Source organism: Bombus pyrosoma, linkage group LG2, assembly GCF_014825855.1.
Source record: "Bombus pyrosoma isolate SC7728 linkage group LG2, ASM1482585v1, whole genome shotgun sequence".
Taxonomy (NCBI): domain Eukaryota; kingdom Metazoa; phylum Arthropoda; class Insecta; order Hymenoptera; family Apidae; genus Bombus; species Bombus pyrosoma.
Window position 1 is genome coordinate 6,594,001 of NC_057771.1, and position 19,795 is coordinate 6,613,795.

Consider the following 19,795-nt stretch of genomic DNA (forward strand, 5'->3'; position numbering starts at 1 on the left):
TCGCGTCGAAAGAGGCTCATCGAGACGATCCGTGTCCGAACGTGAAACGCGAGAAGTCTGGAACAGCGAGCGCAGTTTTCAATTTGAATTGTAGAAAGAGAAGGATCGTGTGATCCGCATATGAAATTATAAAAGATTATTCTTGTTCAAACGCTCGTATATATCCAATGCCCGGCATTAATTTATCATCGAAAATCTTGGCTATTTTGTTCGCGGATGAAAGGGAATGCAAACACAAAGCGGACCGAGCGAACAAAGCTGCTAATTATACAAATTGCGAGGACCGTCCGCGCGCTTCATCGCTCGATTTTAATCGTCAAAATAATCACGTCCGTCGGCAGAAAGCAGTCACTGTCGAACCTTGTCAAACGATGCTATTAGTCTATCGAATTTCTCCGGAACCATGAAGTTTTGAGAAACGAGACGAGAAATCAGATATACCGACCATAAAATCCTCGATATTTGCAGCGTATCCAACAGGCAGTTTAGCTGAAATCTGCCACGATACGTTTCGATCTCGTCTTTCCACTAATAGCCGAGTTAATGGTTTAATTAATTACACGTATTAATTAATTCGTTAACTAAGGAAGGCGAGCGAATTTGTCGTTAGAATTTCTTTTCGAGTTAATCTCTTGGGCGTAATAATTTTTTATTTAAAAACCTATAACTGTTTGGAAATATAATCGTGCCATATGCAAGGTCTCGTACATTTGTTTCAAACATTTTTTTCTTATTCTTATTTTCGCATAAAGCGGCAATATTAGACGGTCAGGAGCGACAGGACCATCGCAAAATTCAACGGTTGTTACGTTCGTTCAGCGCTTCGCTCTCACGCTAAAAGATAAAACATCTTGCTCGTGACAACAGTAATTCAGCAACCGTTAGGCGAAGGTTCAATTATATTCGAATTACGTTCACGAGTACTTATCAAACTTGTTTAACCAACAACAACCTCGATTCGTCTTTATCAACTTTTAATTCGACGATAATAAAAGTTTCCAATTAAGAACAATCCATTAACCGGTTATTTTATTTATCGCGATTTAATGGACAGTTGCGAAATGGAAGAAAATCGTTTGTATTTTGCAAGCTGAGCGTTTCAGAGATTATTTAGTTCTTTTGAAGATTTCGTACGGGATGGAAGCGAACGGAACGAGTGCGGAATTGCGTCTGTAAGCTCCATCCACGACTGACGTTTCGAACTCGCATCAAACAGATGCGCTGGAAATTCGACAGCGTCGGAAATGCACGTAGAACGGCAACAAGACGAAGTCTCGCAGCAGAGAATTGGTAGCTCGCGAATGGACCGGTTCGAACGATTGAAATGACCGGCGCCGAGCCGTTGGAAATTATTAAGAGGCGAATTGGTTCGTATGGAAACCGGTATACTGCGGCGTTATCTTTCCTGGCCTCGCAACACAGCGAGGAACAACAGCGGGGGTAGACTGGAAAATTTCGCGAAAACTTGCTCGAGAGTGCAGCTATCTCAGCTCGTTACCTCGCGTTTCCGGCGCCCGGCAAGTTTACGAAAGCTCGCGCCCCTCCCGCCCGGCACTTCACTTCCGCGATATAATTTTCCTGGCTGTAAGAGAGCTCGCCTCTCCTCTTCCGTCGACAATTTTGTCAGATAAAGTCGTCGAGATAACCGTCTACGACGACCAGCAGACAGCTCGTCGCGACATTCCAGAACTTTGTCCCTTTTTTCGCATTTTTCTTTTTTTTCTCTCTCTTTTCTTTTCCCTTCCACTCACCAATCCGTAAACAGCCACGCCAGAAGACATCTCCTCGTTGTTTTTCTCATTACTTTTGCGTGTCTTGACTAACTCACAAAGCAAAACCACTGCAGCTTCTTTCTAGGAATCACCGTAATAATCGTTCGACTAACGACGCCACTAAAAGTGGTGAACGCGCGTTCCTTCAATGAAAAAACGTCGACTCGCAGTACGCGGAGATAGGTGATAGCCTTTCGCGTCGCGGTGGCGATATCGGTTAAATCGGCTACGTAGGTAACACGGACGAACGGTGTCGAGAGACAGTTCGATCCTTTAGGACAAGAGAGAGCGAACGCAAGAGGTAATAATCGTTAAACTTCTACGTGTCGCTTCTAGGAAATTGCCATTCTGACGCGATTCTGCCGAGGGACGTCAAGCAAATCTCACGAAGCCATCTTCGACGCCAATTAACGGAACTCGCTTCCGAATTGCGAGCAATTAGTCCCGAAAGAGGCAACGATGTAAGTTTCGATCGGTAGAGGTTTCGGGTAAAAAAAGCCGCCTCTCTGTCGTGTCCGTTGGTATCGTTCGTTCGCCTTCAACGACAGTCGTTTGATCTTGAAACGAATTCAAACTTTTAGCACACGTAACGCGTGGTCAAGTATCGGCGACGTCAGAAACTAATCAGTCCTTTAGAATTCGCCGCTCGAGATATTTCATTTTTCCCAGACTCGGCGATATTCTCGCGACTCGCTGAAACGGAAAAGCTAGGAGAGAACCAGAGCACCACGCAGTGTTTTAAAATGATCGTCTGACTACGAAAATGTCATCTGCAGACTAATGCAATGCAATGCAGACTAATATCGCTTGGCGTTCAACCATCGCTGTTATCGTATTTGATTTTTCATGTAGAATCAGCCGCGGTTTGCTGCAGAGCAGAATGGCCGAACTTTCGATAAAACTTCCAACGTTCGTAACTTTCTTGAAACTGATATTATCGATCATATTCGTATTACGCGATTCGTCAGGCTCGATACACGTCGACCATTGTCAAACAATGTTGTAATTATTATATACGATGGAACTCTTTGATTGATCGTTGTTGATAATAGATTTTACGCCAACGAATTATCAAACAATCTAATAATTCTCATAGGTAAATAATATTCCAGTTAAAGATCCTTTAAAAAAAAAAACTAAGAATTAAGCGATAGAAAATGATCAAAATTACGATTTTTGCACGCACAGCTATTCTGAAACATCGCGCGCCGATTCCACTCGCGAGTTCGCATCTGCGAACCAACTTCTCTCCCGCAGGCGTTCGTTCTCGTTTAGACAGCCTTCTCTTTTTCCCTTCGTTCGAACGACGAATAGGGTCGTCCAGCAAGTTTTCCCAGTTTTTCAAACCTTACCGGCAACTTACTGCCAAGAATAACGGGCCATTTTCACGTACGTTCTTACGAATTCTAAGTAGCCGATTTCGTTGCCGAACACAGTTCGAAGTTGGAACATTCGCACGTGAACAGGTGCGCATTCAGGTAATCGAGAATTTTCATACGTTGTCCTTGTCACTGTCTGATTCTTGCTACGTAAGCCATCGAATAAAAATGATGAGAAAGTGAGGAAAAAATGAAAAAAGGAAAGTAAGGGAAAGTTATCGGTTATCATTTATTGATAGACGATGTTTAAATGTATTTTTTATTTTTATACAACGTCTCGTCTCGATAATCGTGGTATCCAAGAATTCGGGTAAACAATGGGAATTTTTCGGTAAAATCAATATAAAATAAATCAATTTATTAGCGCAGATTAAAAGAGAAAGCATCGCTTCTGGTAAATAACGCTGAAACGATTCCTCAATTAAACTATATTCCAGATATTACAGCCATAACGTCACTTTACCCCCAAATTCCTTTACTCTGTAATTGCATTGCTCTTGTCGCTTTGTGTTTCGCGCGCAATAATACTTACAAACTTAATTTACCACGTAATACTCGTATCGTGCAATTAATGGCAACGAGACGCACAGTTTTATTACAAGAACCTTAAATACTCTCCATAGAAAACGGATAGCCATTATCAAAATTGACTCTGTCTATTTTTTCTTCTTCCTTTCTGCACGACAATTCAATCGTCGATCGATTAATTCAATTAGGAAAACGTGGATCGAAATTGCAAAAAAATACAATGACCACGCGAACAGTCGCCGATTGACGATACGATAACATGGTCAACGTCAAAAACAGAACATTACGGTCTAATTAGTTGTGTAAAGTAATTAGTTCCGTTCGATGCGGCTCGTCGACGCGCACTGGTACAACCCAATGTCCTCTGAAAGCTTCGATACAACTGCAAATGTTATGAAAATCGACGTGCACCAAAGTCGATATTTTTACAGCGAAATCGTCGTCCTTCAAACGACTAACGTCTTTCCGGGCAAATTGCTTTCGCTGTTTTTTCCTCCTTTCCTCCTTTCCACTCATCCTGGCGACAACTCGTACGCGTGACGAATCGTTCTTCGTTCGATCGAATCGATACTTTGGAATCTTTGTGATAACCTCTATTATTATACTAATTAATATATATATATATAATAATTTATATCTATTATTTTGTCCACTTTGGTATTAATGGAGATAAAAAGAAACCTTTGAAATAACGTCGCTGTTAATGTCGGCCAACGTATCCATCGTATCGACGTACGACTAATAAAATTAACGCCACTGTGTCCGGTACAATTTATTAAAAAAGTTTGAATAATATCCCGAGAACATTTATTAGCTGCGGATAATACCCAGTTGGTTGTGTCCTGCGACAACGTTAAACTTGCCTTCGTAATTCAAGTTTATTTAAGTTTCGTTAGATTCGCGAATAAAAGTTCAATATTTCACGGCTTAAGCTAAGATCAGTTAAGTAACCGTGAATCCTAAGCAAGAAAAAAGATCTTCCCTCTTCTTAACGTTGGTAAACCAAAAAAAATGGAACGAGTATCTTTCTTCGTAAATGAACAAGCAACTCGCAAATAAATAAATCTTTGTACCAGAGTGAAAAGTTGATAAGATGATGAATACAGCGTCGCACGGAAGACACGCGGTTGAACGAAACATTAATGCGCGTCACGTTCTCCGATTTAAATTTCTTTCCGTAATCGATGAACCGAGCAGAAGCATTTTCACGCGTCGTCCACGATCAAGATGTTTGGCCTATTAATCAAGCAGAAGACTGGAGAATAGAATAGTAATAATAGGAGGATAAGGAGACGCGTGTGCACGCGTAAATCGGGATGAAACTGTAGAGGATGGTTGGTCGTGTGGTTTAAATGACGAGATAACTCAATGTTGAAATCGTCAAATGTATTTCAAAATAATTAACGTAGTATCGCGGACATAAGGCCTAGGAGTTGGCGATACAATGTCGCGAGAGCCGAGGCGTTCTTCAATCGTATAGTTTTGTAAAAAGGGCCTACGTGGCCTTGGCCACGAACGGTCGCGGAACACGTGCGTGGTGGGTCTACGAAAGACAAAATAGATGCGAGAGCAAGTCAGTTTTAGTTTAGAAGTCGGAGAGAATAGGTCGAGAAGTCAGAGAGTGCGAGTTGCGTTGTAGAGTATAGTGTTGCTAGCGTCGTCGAGAGAGTGTGGTCCGCGTGAGAGAGAACGTTGGATCCGTTGTGTTGAGAGTTGTCTAAGTTGTAGCGTGTTATTGCGATTAGTTCATGTTAATCTACCATCGTTTTTCTGTCTATATTTGTACAATCCATTCATTCTAAATAAATCACAAATATCAGGATATAATAACAGTGTATTCCATCGAAGATACTACATTAATAAATACTAAAAGTTAAATACTAAAACTTAAAAATAGATAGAGACGCTCGATACTAACTGATTCGCTAAAGATCGTGTATCGCTAATAAAATCGCTCGAGATTGAGACCGAAAAACTGGTCGTCTTACGATCGTGTTCGTTTACTTTTACTGGTCGGGGGAGTACTGGAAAATTTAAATTTCACTTTGTCCGACGGTTGCACGTAGCGGCGACATTGTTTTTCGCGGAGTTTATTTATTATTACATTATGTATGTCCTAACGGTGTTGATACTCCGAGGAAAACAACATGATTCGAATTGTCTTCTAGCTCATGTGCCGTTATAAAACCGTTCGAAAGGAAGCAAACAATGAGTTCAAAGGAAGTATTGAAATGAATATTATTCGTGCGAATCCGTTCAACGACAGATATAGTTTTTGGAGATACAGGTTTTAGAGATAGTATAGCTTTTAATACCGCTCGGTTGGCAGGGTTGCGGCTAGCCATGAGCCTTATGGGATTCCCCACAAACGCACTTCCATGTGCGTTATACAGAACACGCTGCTGCCTTTCCGCGTGCGATTTTCTGTTCGAACGACGCGTCTGTGTCAGATATATCGCAGGAAATGGAGTATAATGGAACACTTGAATGTGGATTTATAACAACAATAGATCAAAAGGCGATGAGAGCAGAGGATTTCGATAGGGGTTTTAAGTAGGTCTTAGTCTATAGAAAAATCCAACACTTTGTTAAGAAAAGTATTTGGCTAGGAAGGAGAATATAATTTTGTGATAGCGTGGAAGATGAAAAAGAACACTCGTTTAAAACCGTTCAAAAGGATAAAATCTCTATTCCTATGAATTAAGAACTATTAACTTATGATGTGTGTTTTAGTATTCTTGTTTTATGAACAAAAATCTTAGATGTATGTCATTCTATTCGTGCAAAGATAAGTGGAGATTATAGGATGTTAAGGTAAATATAAAATTCAAATATGTATTCGATGGGCCCACCTTTCATATCCCATGCATAGTATGAATTTTCTGGCAAACTAGGGCGGCAAGTGCAATTTTATCCTAGAATGCAATAAGTGCAAGAAAAAATAATAGGTACTAAGAGACACTTATATTCTTTCTGTAGGTACAACGGCGTTCCGTTTCTCTGCGGATGAAGTAATAAATATTTAATATTTACGTTTCAGCGTGAAACAAAGAACCAGACAAAACGTCAAAATTCAGCTATGGAATTCAATGCTGTACCTATCGTCCTAAATCTTCGAAATAAAATAAAATGTAAAAGTTTAAAAAAGATACTGGTGGAGTCAACACGAAATCGAAACTTCGACACTGGAAATATTCCCAACTCTATAAATCAAAAATTAATGCGTGCATTGGTCCATGTTCGATCAATAATTGTTATAACCGCTGTTTTTTAGTCTATGCGTATGTCATACGACAGCAACACGTTCTCTTATCTATTTAAGGGAAACATCGATGTCCTGTTTTAACTTTCCTCTATCCTCGTTCAGAAATATTAAGACACTTGTAAAGAATGTGATAAATTTCAGGCGTAATTAAAAAATTATTAAAGATTTTAGGAATTATTATTTAATTTAAAATTTATGTAAAGACCGACAGAGTTCACGGTATCTTAAGCTAAATAAAGAATTCTTATATTCGATATTATAGATACAACAAACAATTATTAACCTATTTTATAAATGATAAATTATATTTGCAAAGGATGCAGCAGAAAGTTCCAATATTTAAATTGTATTTTTATTGGAAGAGGAAAAGAGGTATAGGTTTTTTTCTCATATTCAAAAGAGCAAATGTTTATTACTGCGAATATTAGTTGACTATGAATGTGTAACATATTTTAAAAAGTTATTTGACTTTGATTGATTTCAAGTTGATTCTTGTTGCTTTGTTCAAATTATTGGAATATCGAGCTGCCTTTTCATCGCAGCAATCGTTCTCTGTATTTCCCACTTTTTAGCAAATTGACAGCAATTTTAAAATTCAATGCATTGCCAAACGATCTTACGTTACCAACGATTGTCAGTTCATCTATTTAGATTTTGACATAGAAAATATTATTTGTCAAAATATTAAAATATTGCTTGTCTTAACAATTATACCTCCGGCTGAAATTCCTAACAGATGCTTTTCATTTGTACTTAGATTATAGAAATTATACGTCGAAAGGAAACGTATTTTATTGAAAATAGCGGAAGAATTTGTTTCATTTAAAAAATATATTTCACTTCCCTTCTGCTTTCTTTCCTCGATAACGATATGTTAAATAACGAATGCATAAGCAAAGGAATGCGTGCATCATTCTCGTATTGTAAACGAACTGTATCTAACAGAAAAGCATAGTCCAGAAGATACTTATAGAAAATCCTACCTTAAGACGCTTCGAGTCGAATCGAATATAACCCAAGAATATCGTAAGTTGTTCAACTTTTCAAGAAGTCCGACTTCGACGGTAAAGTACATTGGTAAATGTTGAGATCGCCGGACGATTCAACGACATTGGAAAGTTATGATTTTCCAAGTAGAAGCTGAAACATTCGAATGGGTAGTAGAAGCGGCATAATTATCGTAACTTTATACTCGTTGGAAATATCGCCAAGCATTTCAGCGATATTCGAGACACTTAAGAAATTTCGAGCATTTCGAGACTGTTACGGCTTCCGACATTCTGAAAACTGTGAAATTTTTGACAGTCGCGCAGCTTCTTAAGGCTTCCGCGGCATTCGAAGATTTCTTGGCTGGGGCAGCGAGTTACGGTCACCGTAGCACGTGACTAGCCAACTGTTTGACAAGCTGGATCGAAAAATGTTGGATATTTCTATCGCTGCGGAATAATATTGGACGCGATCAAAAGCTTTGGAGGGCCAAATTGTTCGAAAACTCGCGACAGAAGGAGAATGAAATAGCCATAGCCAGGGAATGGAGCGAAGGGAGGCGCAGTCGAAGGCGGAGGCGGAGGCTTCCAAGGGAAAATCGAAGCGGCACGAACGAGCGAAAAAGATGGATAGATGGAATAAAAAACGAGCACGACTGTCGCTATGGATCATAAGCAATTACGAAGGTAAGTTGATTGAACTCCGTTCCGTCGACAGATTAAGCGAAAAGTCGCACGTGCTTCCGAGAATTATTGCGTGGATCGATTCCGTAAACGCGTAATTACCAAGCGGTGTCGTACGCGAATTGTACTGTCAAAATTACGACTAGTTGTTTCAATACGCACTACCTGCGGCTAGTCCAGCTAAAGCGCAAAACTCTGTGCGTTAATGAAATTGATTGAGTCGCTGGAAATTTTCTATTCGATGTTTGATCACAACGACACAGGATTATTTGGATAGTCTCGGCTTCGACATTTTGAAATTCACTCTTGAACTTTGTACGGGATAAATAATCTTTTCGTATGTGACGAGATTAGTTTTTAATACGGAAAGAAACGTCGCGTGATTTAAATTCGGCCAGAGGAAACGAAAAAACTATTCCAACAACCCTATGACAGGATGCTTTGAGCGAGCAGATCGCATCTGAAAATTTAGATACGCTTGGCTCGCGAAAGTATTTGGACACTTGGACTGTGTACAAAACTTTCATGTGCGCGCAGCGTGTAACCATTCAAATTTGACTTTTGATTTTTACCTTTGCATTCACGGATTGCCACTTTGTACCACTGTATCGGGCCGAAATTAAATATCGCCAAATGCACAAGCTCGACGCCGGATCGATAAACAGACAAAGGAAAACACAACCACCGTTCAAAGTCTCTATCAAAGCAACGATAACAGTTGGATTCGCGACAGCAACTTCATTTCTACCTTCAGCGTCGTTCAAAAGAGACCGTGAAGCAGCTTCGGAATATTAAATTTTTCGCAATATCCCGAATGCTACGGTCGATTGTAGTCCTTTTAATCTATACTTCGCGCGACTTCATCGCGCTTCCAGCAAGTGCAAACTGACGACGAAACGCAGCTGTCTTCTATTTTAGTCGCTTATAGGCTTTAATCTGGCAACGCTCGTCTGAATTATCAAGTATCGGGGTGATCGAAACGTATGTACGGCAGCAACCTACGGATATTAAAAATTGCGTGGAAAATACGAATAGAGACGATTACAAGTACCAAGGAATATCCAGTACTCTCTGTACGACGTCTTTCGCTAAATGGCAGCTGGTTATTCTCCTCTGTGAATTTCCTCGAGTTTTAGTTGCGGAAAGATACGTGTGATCGTCTGTTTACGTGGATATGTTCGCAGATCTTTTTTTTAAACAAAGTGGCGATTTAATCTTTTTGCTATGACAGAACTTATACCAACGGCTATGTACACCTCTACTGACCAGGCTATGTCTCATAATTTATTGTGTTTGATAATAAGCAACTGTAACGTTTAACTGTGATATCGCGACATTTAACTCTGTTTGCTTATTTATATCATTGATTATATTTATTATAGCGTTTTTAATTGGCCGATTTAATAATATCTAGATTATTTATATTTTATTAATAATCGCAACGGGATAGCTACATCAAATGTATTTACTGTTCGAATTAAAAGAAGTTCGATTAAAAGAAATAAAATACCATGTCGATATATCGGTATATGAATTTTATGACTGCGGGGAGATTTTTAATTTCGATGAGATTTCATTGTCATACAGCAGATGAAATATTTGATTCGTTCAAGTAAACTAGGCGTTCACTCTTTGCTGAAATAAAATTAATCTACCACTAGTATTATTAAAATTAAAGTTAAATGTGTTACTATCGTCGGAAAATATCGTTGCCTCGAATCTTACGATATTTTCGCGTGTCGACGATATTCCTAATTTTCGAAACTGATATCGCCAGGAAAAAGATTTTAGAAAATCAACATTTACTAATGGCATCCTCTTTGAAAAGCATACCAACATCAATTATTTGTACAGAGGAACAAAGTTTAAGCTCATAAAGGAACATGATTCGAATTTCGCGTGTATGCGTATGCGTTGTACCATTGCAAATAGAATATCGGAGAACTGACAACATTGTTTCAAAGAAAAGATACACAGAACAAAGAAGCATAAAGTGATACGTAATTTTATATACGTTCAAATCGCATGCAAATGATATAAGCTCTCGATATAATTTATTTAATTAAAGGATCCAACTAGAACATGCCAACTAATATTTCATACGTTACAGTATCACAACGCGATACATCTAACAAGCAAAAACAATTTTTTATTCTGCGATTAAAGGCTATATGTATTTTTATAGCTCTATCTTTAACGTTTCATTAATCAAATTCTCCCGTGTTTGACGTTTTCCTATTAATAAGTACTAAATAAACAATAGACAACAAACGAGAAGGATCGTTTTTGTTACGGGCCTTTCAATCGCCAACGCGATTTCAAACAAAAGACATACGAAGCAAAGGAGCGAAAATCGATATACAATTTTATATAAACGATATTGCGCGAAAGAAATATATTATACGTACGTAATTCTCGTAATACGATTTAAAAAAATCTATCGCGTTTAAGCGATCGTTTCGTGCCGTCCAACCTAACAACAGTTAAAAATGGAAATAAATTTATGAATGGCGGAAAATCAAAATTTCTCGTTTCATAGAAATTTCACGAATGTAGGTTACAGCCGACGCTGATATCGGCTTCCAACGTTTCACGGATACCGGATATCTGGCATTAGGAGGAAAATGATTAAAGAAATGGCAATAACGAACAGATTCAACGGAATAACGTAGTTGCTTCACTTGGTATTCGATGCACTTACGTTTTAAAGTTGGTCTTCGTCTTAGGAATTGCGATCGATCCTCGTTGCTTCTAATTGTAAGCTGCTGAAAGCTTAAGAGTATCGGACCAATATACATTTACAGACAATTGAAACGGTACATCTACCAATCTCAATAGAAGGAGATAAGCTCATAGTGGTCTGACGTGATAACACTTCACGCCGCCCCGCACCGGAGTACTTGTGCACCTTCCAGGTTGCGTTTACCTTAGAGATGCGCAAACCTTCTCCCTAGCCCTACAACCTATTCTTGACCCACAATTGGATTAACTCGACGATCTCGTAATATCGCCAACCGGCCAATAATAACGCAACCTTCTTATCTAATTGCAATTCAGCGTCAAGACTTTGAATTTACTTTTGCATATGAAATAATAATTGTTATATCAGTAGTCCATATTCTCGTCGTGTTTTTATCACTGCATCTGCAATTTCTAATATCTTGGCTATTATACATATAATTTTTCTTGTGTCGAATAGAATTTCACATGAATTTCTTCCCGACACGTTATTCGAATTTGACAGTTTAACGCATCCTATAAACATTCGACGAAACGCTGAATAATCTCGTTATTTATACACCTTATTAAATATATATATTTTTAATGGAATTTATCAAGAAATTAATAGCGATAATTTATATTCCAGAATGATATATGCTCGAAGATAATAAAAAAGATTATGTTGAACACGATGAAGCGCATATGAAATAATAATCTCGTCGTATTTTTATCACTGCATCTACAATTTCTAACATCTTAGCTATTATACGTATAATTTTTCTTGTATCGAATGGAATTTCGCATGAATTTCTTCCCGACACCTTATTCGAATTTGACAGTTTAACGCATCCTATAAACATTCGACGAAACGCTGAATAATCTCGTTATTTATACACCTTATTAAATATATATATTTTTAATGGAATTTATCAAGAAATTAATAGCGATAATTTATATTTCAAAATGATATATGCTCGAAGATAATAAAAAAGATTATGTTGAACACGATGAAAAGCGTTCTCATCCTTTTGAACGAGGTTTTCATCTACTTCGTTGTATATATATATATATGTATGTATGTATATAATAGCTCAAAGTACGGATGTACTACACACCCGACAAAAATTAAAATATCTCGGCTTACACAGGAGATCGTATTAGATTTAACGATTGACAAAAGATACCTTCCCTTTCCCAGAATAGTTACAACCAATCTCCCCGTGAAATGAACTACGGTACAGGAATGGGTTACAGCTACTTGCAGGTATACGCGCGAGAAACAATGATTTCCGGAAGAGTGGACGCTAATAACGAGACTTCCTTTAACCGGAGCCAATAACGCCCTGTCCTGTGATCCGCAATTAAAATTTAATTAGAAACATCGGCTTATCCGGCCACACGCTACCGCATAGCCGTGTGTGCAAACTGTTTTGATACAGGTTCAAGCATCTCGCTTTTCCAACATTCTTCGGTCGTCTGGCGCCGAGGCGTGGAAAATTAGTCGTATCGCGAACGAAATTAAATCAACGATGATCCGTTAAAACGGCTTCGATCCGACCATTCTATCCACGTTCGTTCTTCTGTCGTTCTTTTTAAGTTCTTCCGGTTGGACTTAAGAAAAGGATGGTCGCGTGACTATTTGACAGACACGGGAATCTTGAAGATCGATCGATAGATGGCCAGTATTGGGTATTATATAAATAAATTATTTAATTATTAGTTTCGTTCGCAGTTCTTTCTTTAATTTTCTTTAATTAATTTACCGAACTCTACCTTCTAACCGATAGCTTTTATACTTTTAATTACAAAGAGGAATTTCAAACATTCGCCTTTAATATTCTTTTCTTGTCGCTATTTCGTCTTTCACGTTTCCAATAAAGGATAATCAAGATATCCCAAAAATATCCTATCCTATACTATACGCTGTAGAATACACGATGCAGAGTATTTCTTCAAAATTGGACGTGTAGTTGTCAGGATTTCGTGGCATTCGATATTTTCGGAAGATCAGTTTCGAGGAGAACGTAAAAGGAATTTTAAGATAGTCGTATTAATCGACCATGTACACGTCTCAATCATCGTCGATTTCCTCGATAAATTCGATATTTTAATAAATCATTGTGACACCGTTCTACGCGTGTAAAATCTTAAGCGACTCGAGCAACGGGAAGCTCGAAAGAATCGGAGTACTCGCTGAAATAAAAGAATAAAACAAATTTCGAGAGCGGAAGGGAAAGGAGTAAAAAGGACGAATCGGATGAAAGGACAAAGAAATATAGCGATGCTGATGCGGAAGAAAGAAAGGAGAAATTTTTATTAACGCCTCCGCTCGCAGCCCTGCTTCTGGCTTTTCGCCGAGTCACAATACCAGCGACGTTTTTGCTGCTAAAATTCCGACACGGTCGCGGTGAGCATAACTCACTGCCGAATATGATATATTTCCCACGGTATCGTCGTGTATCGTGTCCCCGTTAAACCCGCAAGGATAGTTACCCGCGATAGTGATGGTCCGGAGGGGTGAAGAAGCGGCTGATGAAGGCTGGGGAAGGGTAAAGTCGGAGTAAAATCTTATCATCGATATCCACCGGGATTCCAAGTGCCAGGTAAACAGACTCGTATTTGAGATTTCCCATGCGGGGTTGACAGAGTAAGGGAACGTGGCTAGAGAGAGTTAGAGAACGGAAGGAGAAGGAGGGAAACGGTGGGAAGGATAAGTGAAACGCGAAGGAGGAAGAGGAAGAGGAAACTGGTTGTACCTAGGGATGGAGAAGAAGAGAGAGAATGAGGAAAAAGGAGAAAGAGAGGGGAGCGGTTCCGTGAGTGGCCCATGTTCGTGGACGGATGAAAACGAATAAAACCGACCGGATGTCCCTTAAGAGATCTTCATCGAGAGAGCTTTTGTACGTAATGCTGCAAGTCCGAATCGAGCACGAAATTACATTCTATCGCTGTTCTTTCATATTTCTTGTATCCCGAAATACCGATTCTCAAGCCGTGGAATCGCCGATGTAATCTACTCGATCGAAAAATTTGATTTCGCGATTGTGCCGAACTAGCATGTGTACTTCGATCTTCGCCGAACGATCAAAGTTTTCTACGGTAGCGTCTCTCTGTTTCTTCCTGTTATATCCGTTTCTTCTTTTCCTTTGCCTGTGTTCACGGTACGCGACACATTCCCCAAGAATGATATTCGCATTGATCGAACAAAGTAATGGCGAATTGATGGCGACCAATTATCGAACCGGCACGCATTTTTTCGTTTCCATGAATTTTTTTATGAAAATGATCGATCATGCGAAATACAAACTGCGAACAAAACGGCAGCCGCTCTATGTCGAATAATAGGGGACACGTTCGCGTCGGGGGAATGCCTACCGTATTTATTCCGTGTGTCGCTGTTATTAATTGAAAATCCCCTATGCTTTCTGACACGGCCAGTGTTCCATATTTTCGTGGATTGCTGGGAATAATCTGACGCCGAGGTAATTCTCCCGTGGAAACAATATTTCCTTTCACCGGGGAAACGCGGCCGCGTTTTTCCACTTCGAGCTCAACTATTCGCCAACTGTTGCCAGCACATCGGCCGAAACAACGTCCTCGTTACCGAATACTCGTCGAAATTCGAACAAGGACAAAGTACGGAGCCCGTAAAGGAGCTACCATTAATGTCAATGTCCATTAAGGCGTGTCGCTCAATACGCGTTGTCTCCCATCTTTTTCCGATTTCCTCGCACAATGAAAATTCTATGGTACGCTTGCTTCGCGCACCTTTGAACGGAATTCGAGATACGGTTTATTATAATTGAATTTTCTTCCTTAGATTTTAACCAGAGATCGTACGGAGAAAATATGATAAATCTCTTTTTTGTGATTTTCGACGCAACTTTATTTTCCTTTTTCGTTAACAAACTTCTCAAGTTGCAGCTTCAAATTGTAAAATGTCTATCGTTTTCTGAAATCTGTAGTTACGATGATACGATGTCTTTACGACGCAAGGATGGAACGAAAGGCTACAAATTCACAGGGTTTGCGACTAATCGAGAATTTCGAGGTATTCGTTGAAACGCGGCCGAATTACGTGCTATTTTTCATTTGTCCCGGTCGCATGACGTTCTTGCATTTCGAAGGCGATTCTCAGACGGACATGTCGCGTCCAAATTAAGGGTTAGACACGGAAGAAAGTTCCGCGCTGGTAAATTACATCAGTGGCCCAATTCCTCGAGCTTCCTCTTTCCTTCTTCTCCTTCGTTTTCAAATCCATACGTCGCACGGATCGTTGGATTAATTAAACCTGAATTTAATTAAACAACCTGCAACGCGCCGCTGAGAGTCAAGCGTTAAATAAATAAAGGTCGGGGTGCAAGGATTCGAAAGAGGCAGTGGGAAAGAAAATCGTAATCGAGGCCAACCGCGTGTTCCTGACTAAGGAAATTGATAGTGAACCAGGGAACGAAGTTGGAAGATCGCAAACATGCTGACCGACAGGATCAAATACGCCATGGACCATTTGTCCCACAAACAACACATTTCTCTATTGGCACGACCTAATTGGAGAAGAACGCAAACAAGGAACGCGCATATTTTGGTGAGTATCGTTCTGCATTTTCTCCATCGGGGCGATCAATGTCGAGAAGAACTCAAACAAAGAACTCGCATACTCCGGTGAGTATATCTGCCGGCTTTTTCCTACGATCGGGTAACGTCGTATTTTTATCAGGCGAATCCTTACGGCATTCGGCGAGCAGCGTTGAAAGGACGAGCGTCGAAAAGAATCAAAGCGATGGCGCGGCCGAAACACGTTATCAAAAAATACGATCCAACGTGAGTAATTATGCGTTCGCGCGATACGTATCCACGAGGATCGATACGGTCCGCTCGACTCTTTCAAAGCTAGCAACGACGTAGTTGCAAACTGGTTTCTCGTCTATCCATAGAAAAGCACCGCCACTGTATCCGCGAATCCATCCGAAAACGCTCGCGGCTAAACCCACGAAACGCATCCACGACTTGGCGTTGCCTACAAAGAGGTGATCTTCTTTCCGCGAGACAGGCCGAAACCTCGAAGAGAATTAACGAATTGCTCGTTCCCCGATCAGATTGCTGTTGGCGAACATGAGATTTCCCACTAGCAGCGGCAACATAGCCGAGACGCTATGGAAGGTTCAGAAATCGCGCTACCGGAAATATCGATTCTTCTGCAACGCCAGACAGCAGCGCGAGATGAAGAAGAAGTGAGTTAGACAGGAACATTTATCTAAACGTTGACTGCGTACTTGAAAGTGATATACAGTGGCTCGCCAGACTATTCAGACACGTACCTGCCACGGAATATTTTGCACGATGTATTACGCGTATTGTACGAAACTTTTTGAAATTTCATTAGCACTGGAACGAGACAACGAGTATCTTCCGTGCAACGTTTACGAATTGATTTCAAATTTTTCTGATACGGTCGTGAATTTTACCCGAGCAGTCGTGCTCCGTTACGGCGCCAACGAAATTTCAAAAAGTTTCGTAATACGCGCATAATACGTTCGTAAAAATTTCCTGCAACAAACGTCGGAATATTTCTTTTTTTTTTTTTCGAAACGAGGTTCCAGGAATCTCACGATCTTCGGTGTATCCTATCGTAGATCGTTTCTAACTGTCGCGAAAAATTGCAAATTCGAATCATCCATCAATTTTACGATATCGCTTCGATCAAATATACGTATTTTGCATCACGAGGAGGAAGCAGCTGCACGACTGTTCGTCGCGAAACGAAAGAATGACATGGCCTTGCAGATGACATCGAGAGAACGTCGACTGCAAGCGTCACGGGGAATGACGCGTAATCGGATTGTCCTTCGAACGTTTCACTCTCGCAAATGCGATCTCGTAAAGTCGGATTTGGATATCGAGCAAGGTCGTTTCCTTTCTCGCGGCCGACGAAGACAGGATCCTCGTTTGTCCGCTAACGCCGTACTCCGCTGTAATTCGCGTCCCGCGTAACGTAGCAAGTTCACGAATGCAATTATCTACTTTCGAGGCGGTCTACTCTTTGATCAACTTCTCCCTTCTTGGGATTAAAGCGGTAAATTGGAGGTTGCGGGAAACGGAAAAAGTTGGCGAACGATTCGGTATCGCTGTTGGAACGATGGGAAATCATCGACGTGCCACGAGAATTTATCTTTCCTTCTTTTTTTTTTTTTCTCCCCTGGACATCGCACGAGGTTTAACGAGAAACCAGATATTGGCTTTCCACTTTCCATGTCGACTTTCCTGGGATACCTAACGTTACCATTAAACTTGGCGCGCAACTCGTGAACAGTTAGCAGACACGAGTACCCTAGATGTAATTATTAATAGTGCCCAAGGGTGTGCCGAAATTCACCAAACAAGTAGAAGCGCATGTTGCTGCCTCCTCCTCTCGGCTCCTTCACACCCTGCTCTTTCATTTTCCCGTTATTCCCGATACCGAGCGAAAACTATCCGCACGATGCGATAATTGCGCAACAGAGAGGAACCTGTTCCTCGTTGCTCGTTCCTGGGAATAGCCTAAATTTCATCCTGGTTTTCAATTTCACTTTTTACCTGCTCTCAATTTACCGGATCGCAGGCAAAAAATAATGGCGAAATTGCGCCGAGTGATCAAGCCGGAAGAATGGGATCAGCACATGGAGTTGTTGGAGATACTGGCTGCTCCTAAAGTTCCGCCCAGGCCTAGATTGCCTGTAAGAGCGTTACCAAGTTAGCGTAATTTAAAAGGAAATCACCGAGTCGAGAGACGAAGTTTTCCGAGTTATATACCGGTGGAACGAGGCGGAAACGAAAATGGTCGTCGATCGACGTACGCAGATCCTTCGACGCGGCGTGCCTTGTCGTTTGATAAACGACAGATTCCACCGGTGTTGCCGGTGAAAACGTCGATGAAACGTAACGGGGACACGAAAGGGACGGGGAGAAAAACGAGCGTTCGTCGTTGCGCTCGTCATACAGTAGAAACCGAGTAGAAACCAAGTAGAAAGAGACGCGGTAACAAAGGTTCGTTTCGACGACAGAGATCGATACACAGAGTAACGGTGAATTGCAGGGTAAAAAGAAAAAATGGAGGCCGGTCAACATGCGAAGGATCGAAGAATTGTCGACGCCACCGGTGAGAGAGATACCGCCGCCCAAGGACCCGTGCGAAGTGCCAAGAAGCGCTCTCACCTACAGGATCACCAAACGTCTCCAGAAGATTGCATACCCGAAGACAGTACCGGAGATTATACCGCCACGGATCCTCGGCAAGGTTTCCCCGGGCGCGTTGAGGGCCGTAGGTACGCGCTGGAATAGCTGGGCTTTCCTTTCTTCTCTCGGATTTTTCTTTCGCCGAACTTACCACTCAGCGGACTCGTCGTTGGTTCTGCCAAGGGATTTTCCAGCGTCAGAAATCGTTCGCGTGCTTACTTAAGGAAGTTAGCGCGGAAAATGGGCAAGTTGAAAATTCCGTTGTACGTATAAGCGGAGGAGCACGGCGAATCGAAACGCACGCCGAAGGTCGGCAAGTTTGCGAGAAATTTAACCGATCCTGGTCCGAGATTCGGTTTAATTTCTCTCTCGTATTTCGAGTCAGCGCGGTTTCGCGAACCATGAAACGGCGAAGAGTAATTAAAACGATGTTTTCCACGATTAAACGGCCGAACGAATACGCGATGTTTCACCAGCCAAGTCGTCCGCTTTCGAATAAAGAGAGATCACTTCCCCTCGACGAGGCACGAGCCACGACCGTTTACCTGGCAAATGTAAATTTCCTTCGAAATTTCCTCATTAGCAGGCGACCATGTTTCCGCGAGATAAGTTTGCGGACCTAATTCTTTGCGTTAGCCAATTAGCCGGTGCGTCCGACTAAACGGCCTTTTCTCCAGCTCTGTCAGCGTTCCGCCGTCACTGCTGAATTAATTCTCTTCAGTGCCATTTGTTCGCCTTAAGTGCGAGCGTTAGAGACGACAAGATGCATGGTGTTTAATTTTGCAGCTACCCCGAGGACGATAATCCTGGCGAAACCGGTTGAACGGCCGGCAGGGATGGAGACGGATCTTCGAGAAGACGCTTTCACGGTCTCGCCGATGGCCTTAAAAGCCAAGTGCTCCAGGCGGCTAAAATTTTTAGCCCGTCCAAAGAGAAGGAGATGAACTCTGAATTAACACCGATCGCAATCGTGGAACAATAGCGCGTAACTTTCGTCCCCTACCATAACGTCACTTGTCACCGTACATTGTCCTTTATGCCGAATATAGAAAACGTTAGATGTTTACAATTCTCTTGTACGCGTGTAGCGTGTACTATTGTTTCGAGTATTGTTTGCTCGCTTCGAATACGTTCGTGAGCCACAGGACGTAAAACTATCCGACGCTAAATATTCGAACATTTTCTTCAGCCACCGTATGCACTCTTAACCCTTTGCACTCTGAATTTTATTTCAATTTCGTTACCAGC

At 41.0% G+C, this 19,795-nt stretch overlaps 1 protein-coding gene across 1 annotated transcript; it reads left to right on the forward strand.

Moving 5' to 3' along the window:
- The first annotated feature begins 15,806 nt into the window (after positions 1-15,806).
- Positions 15,807-19,491, forward strand: LOC122573122. The gene is made up of 7 exons (XM_043739104.1): positions 15,807-15,920; positions 16,053-16,156; positions 16,270-16,362; positions 16,432-16,566; positions 17,934-18,048; positions 18,408-18,636; positions 19,334-19,491. Exons 1-7 carry the CDS (start codon positions 15,807-15,809, stop codon positions 19,489-19,491), a joined length of 948 nt encoding a protein of 315 aa, XP_043595039.1.
- Positions 19,492-19,795: the final 304 nt, after the last annotated feature.

Excerpts from the sequence above, each read along its gene's own strand:
- LOC122573122 (XM_043739104.1), top strand. The coding sequence starts at position 15,807 with ATGCTGACCGACAGGATCAAATACGCCATGGACCATTTGTCCCACAAA. Across the intron at positions 16,363-16,431 it reads TTGGCGTTGCCTACAAAGAG|ATTGCTGTTGGCGAACATGA; the intron begins GTGATCTTCTTT and ends TTCCCCGATCAG. Across the intron at positions 16,567-17,933 it reads CAGCGCGAGATGAAGAAGAA|GCAAAAAATAATGGCGAAAT; the intron begins GTGAGTTAGACA and ends ACCGGATCGCAG.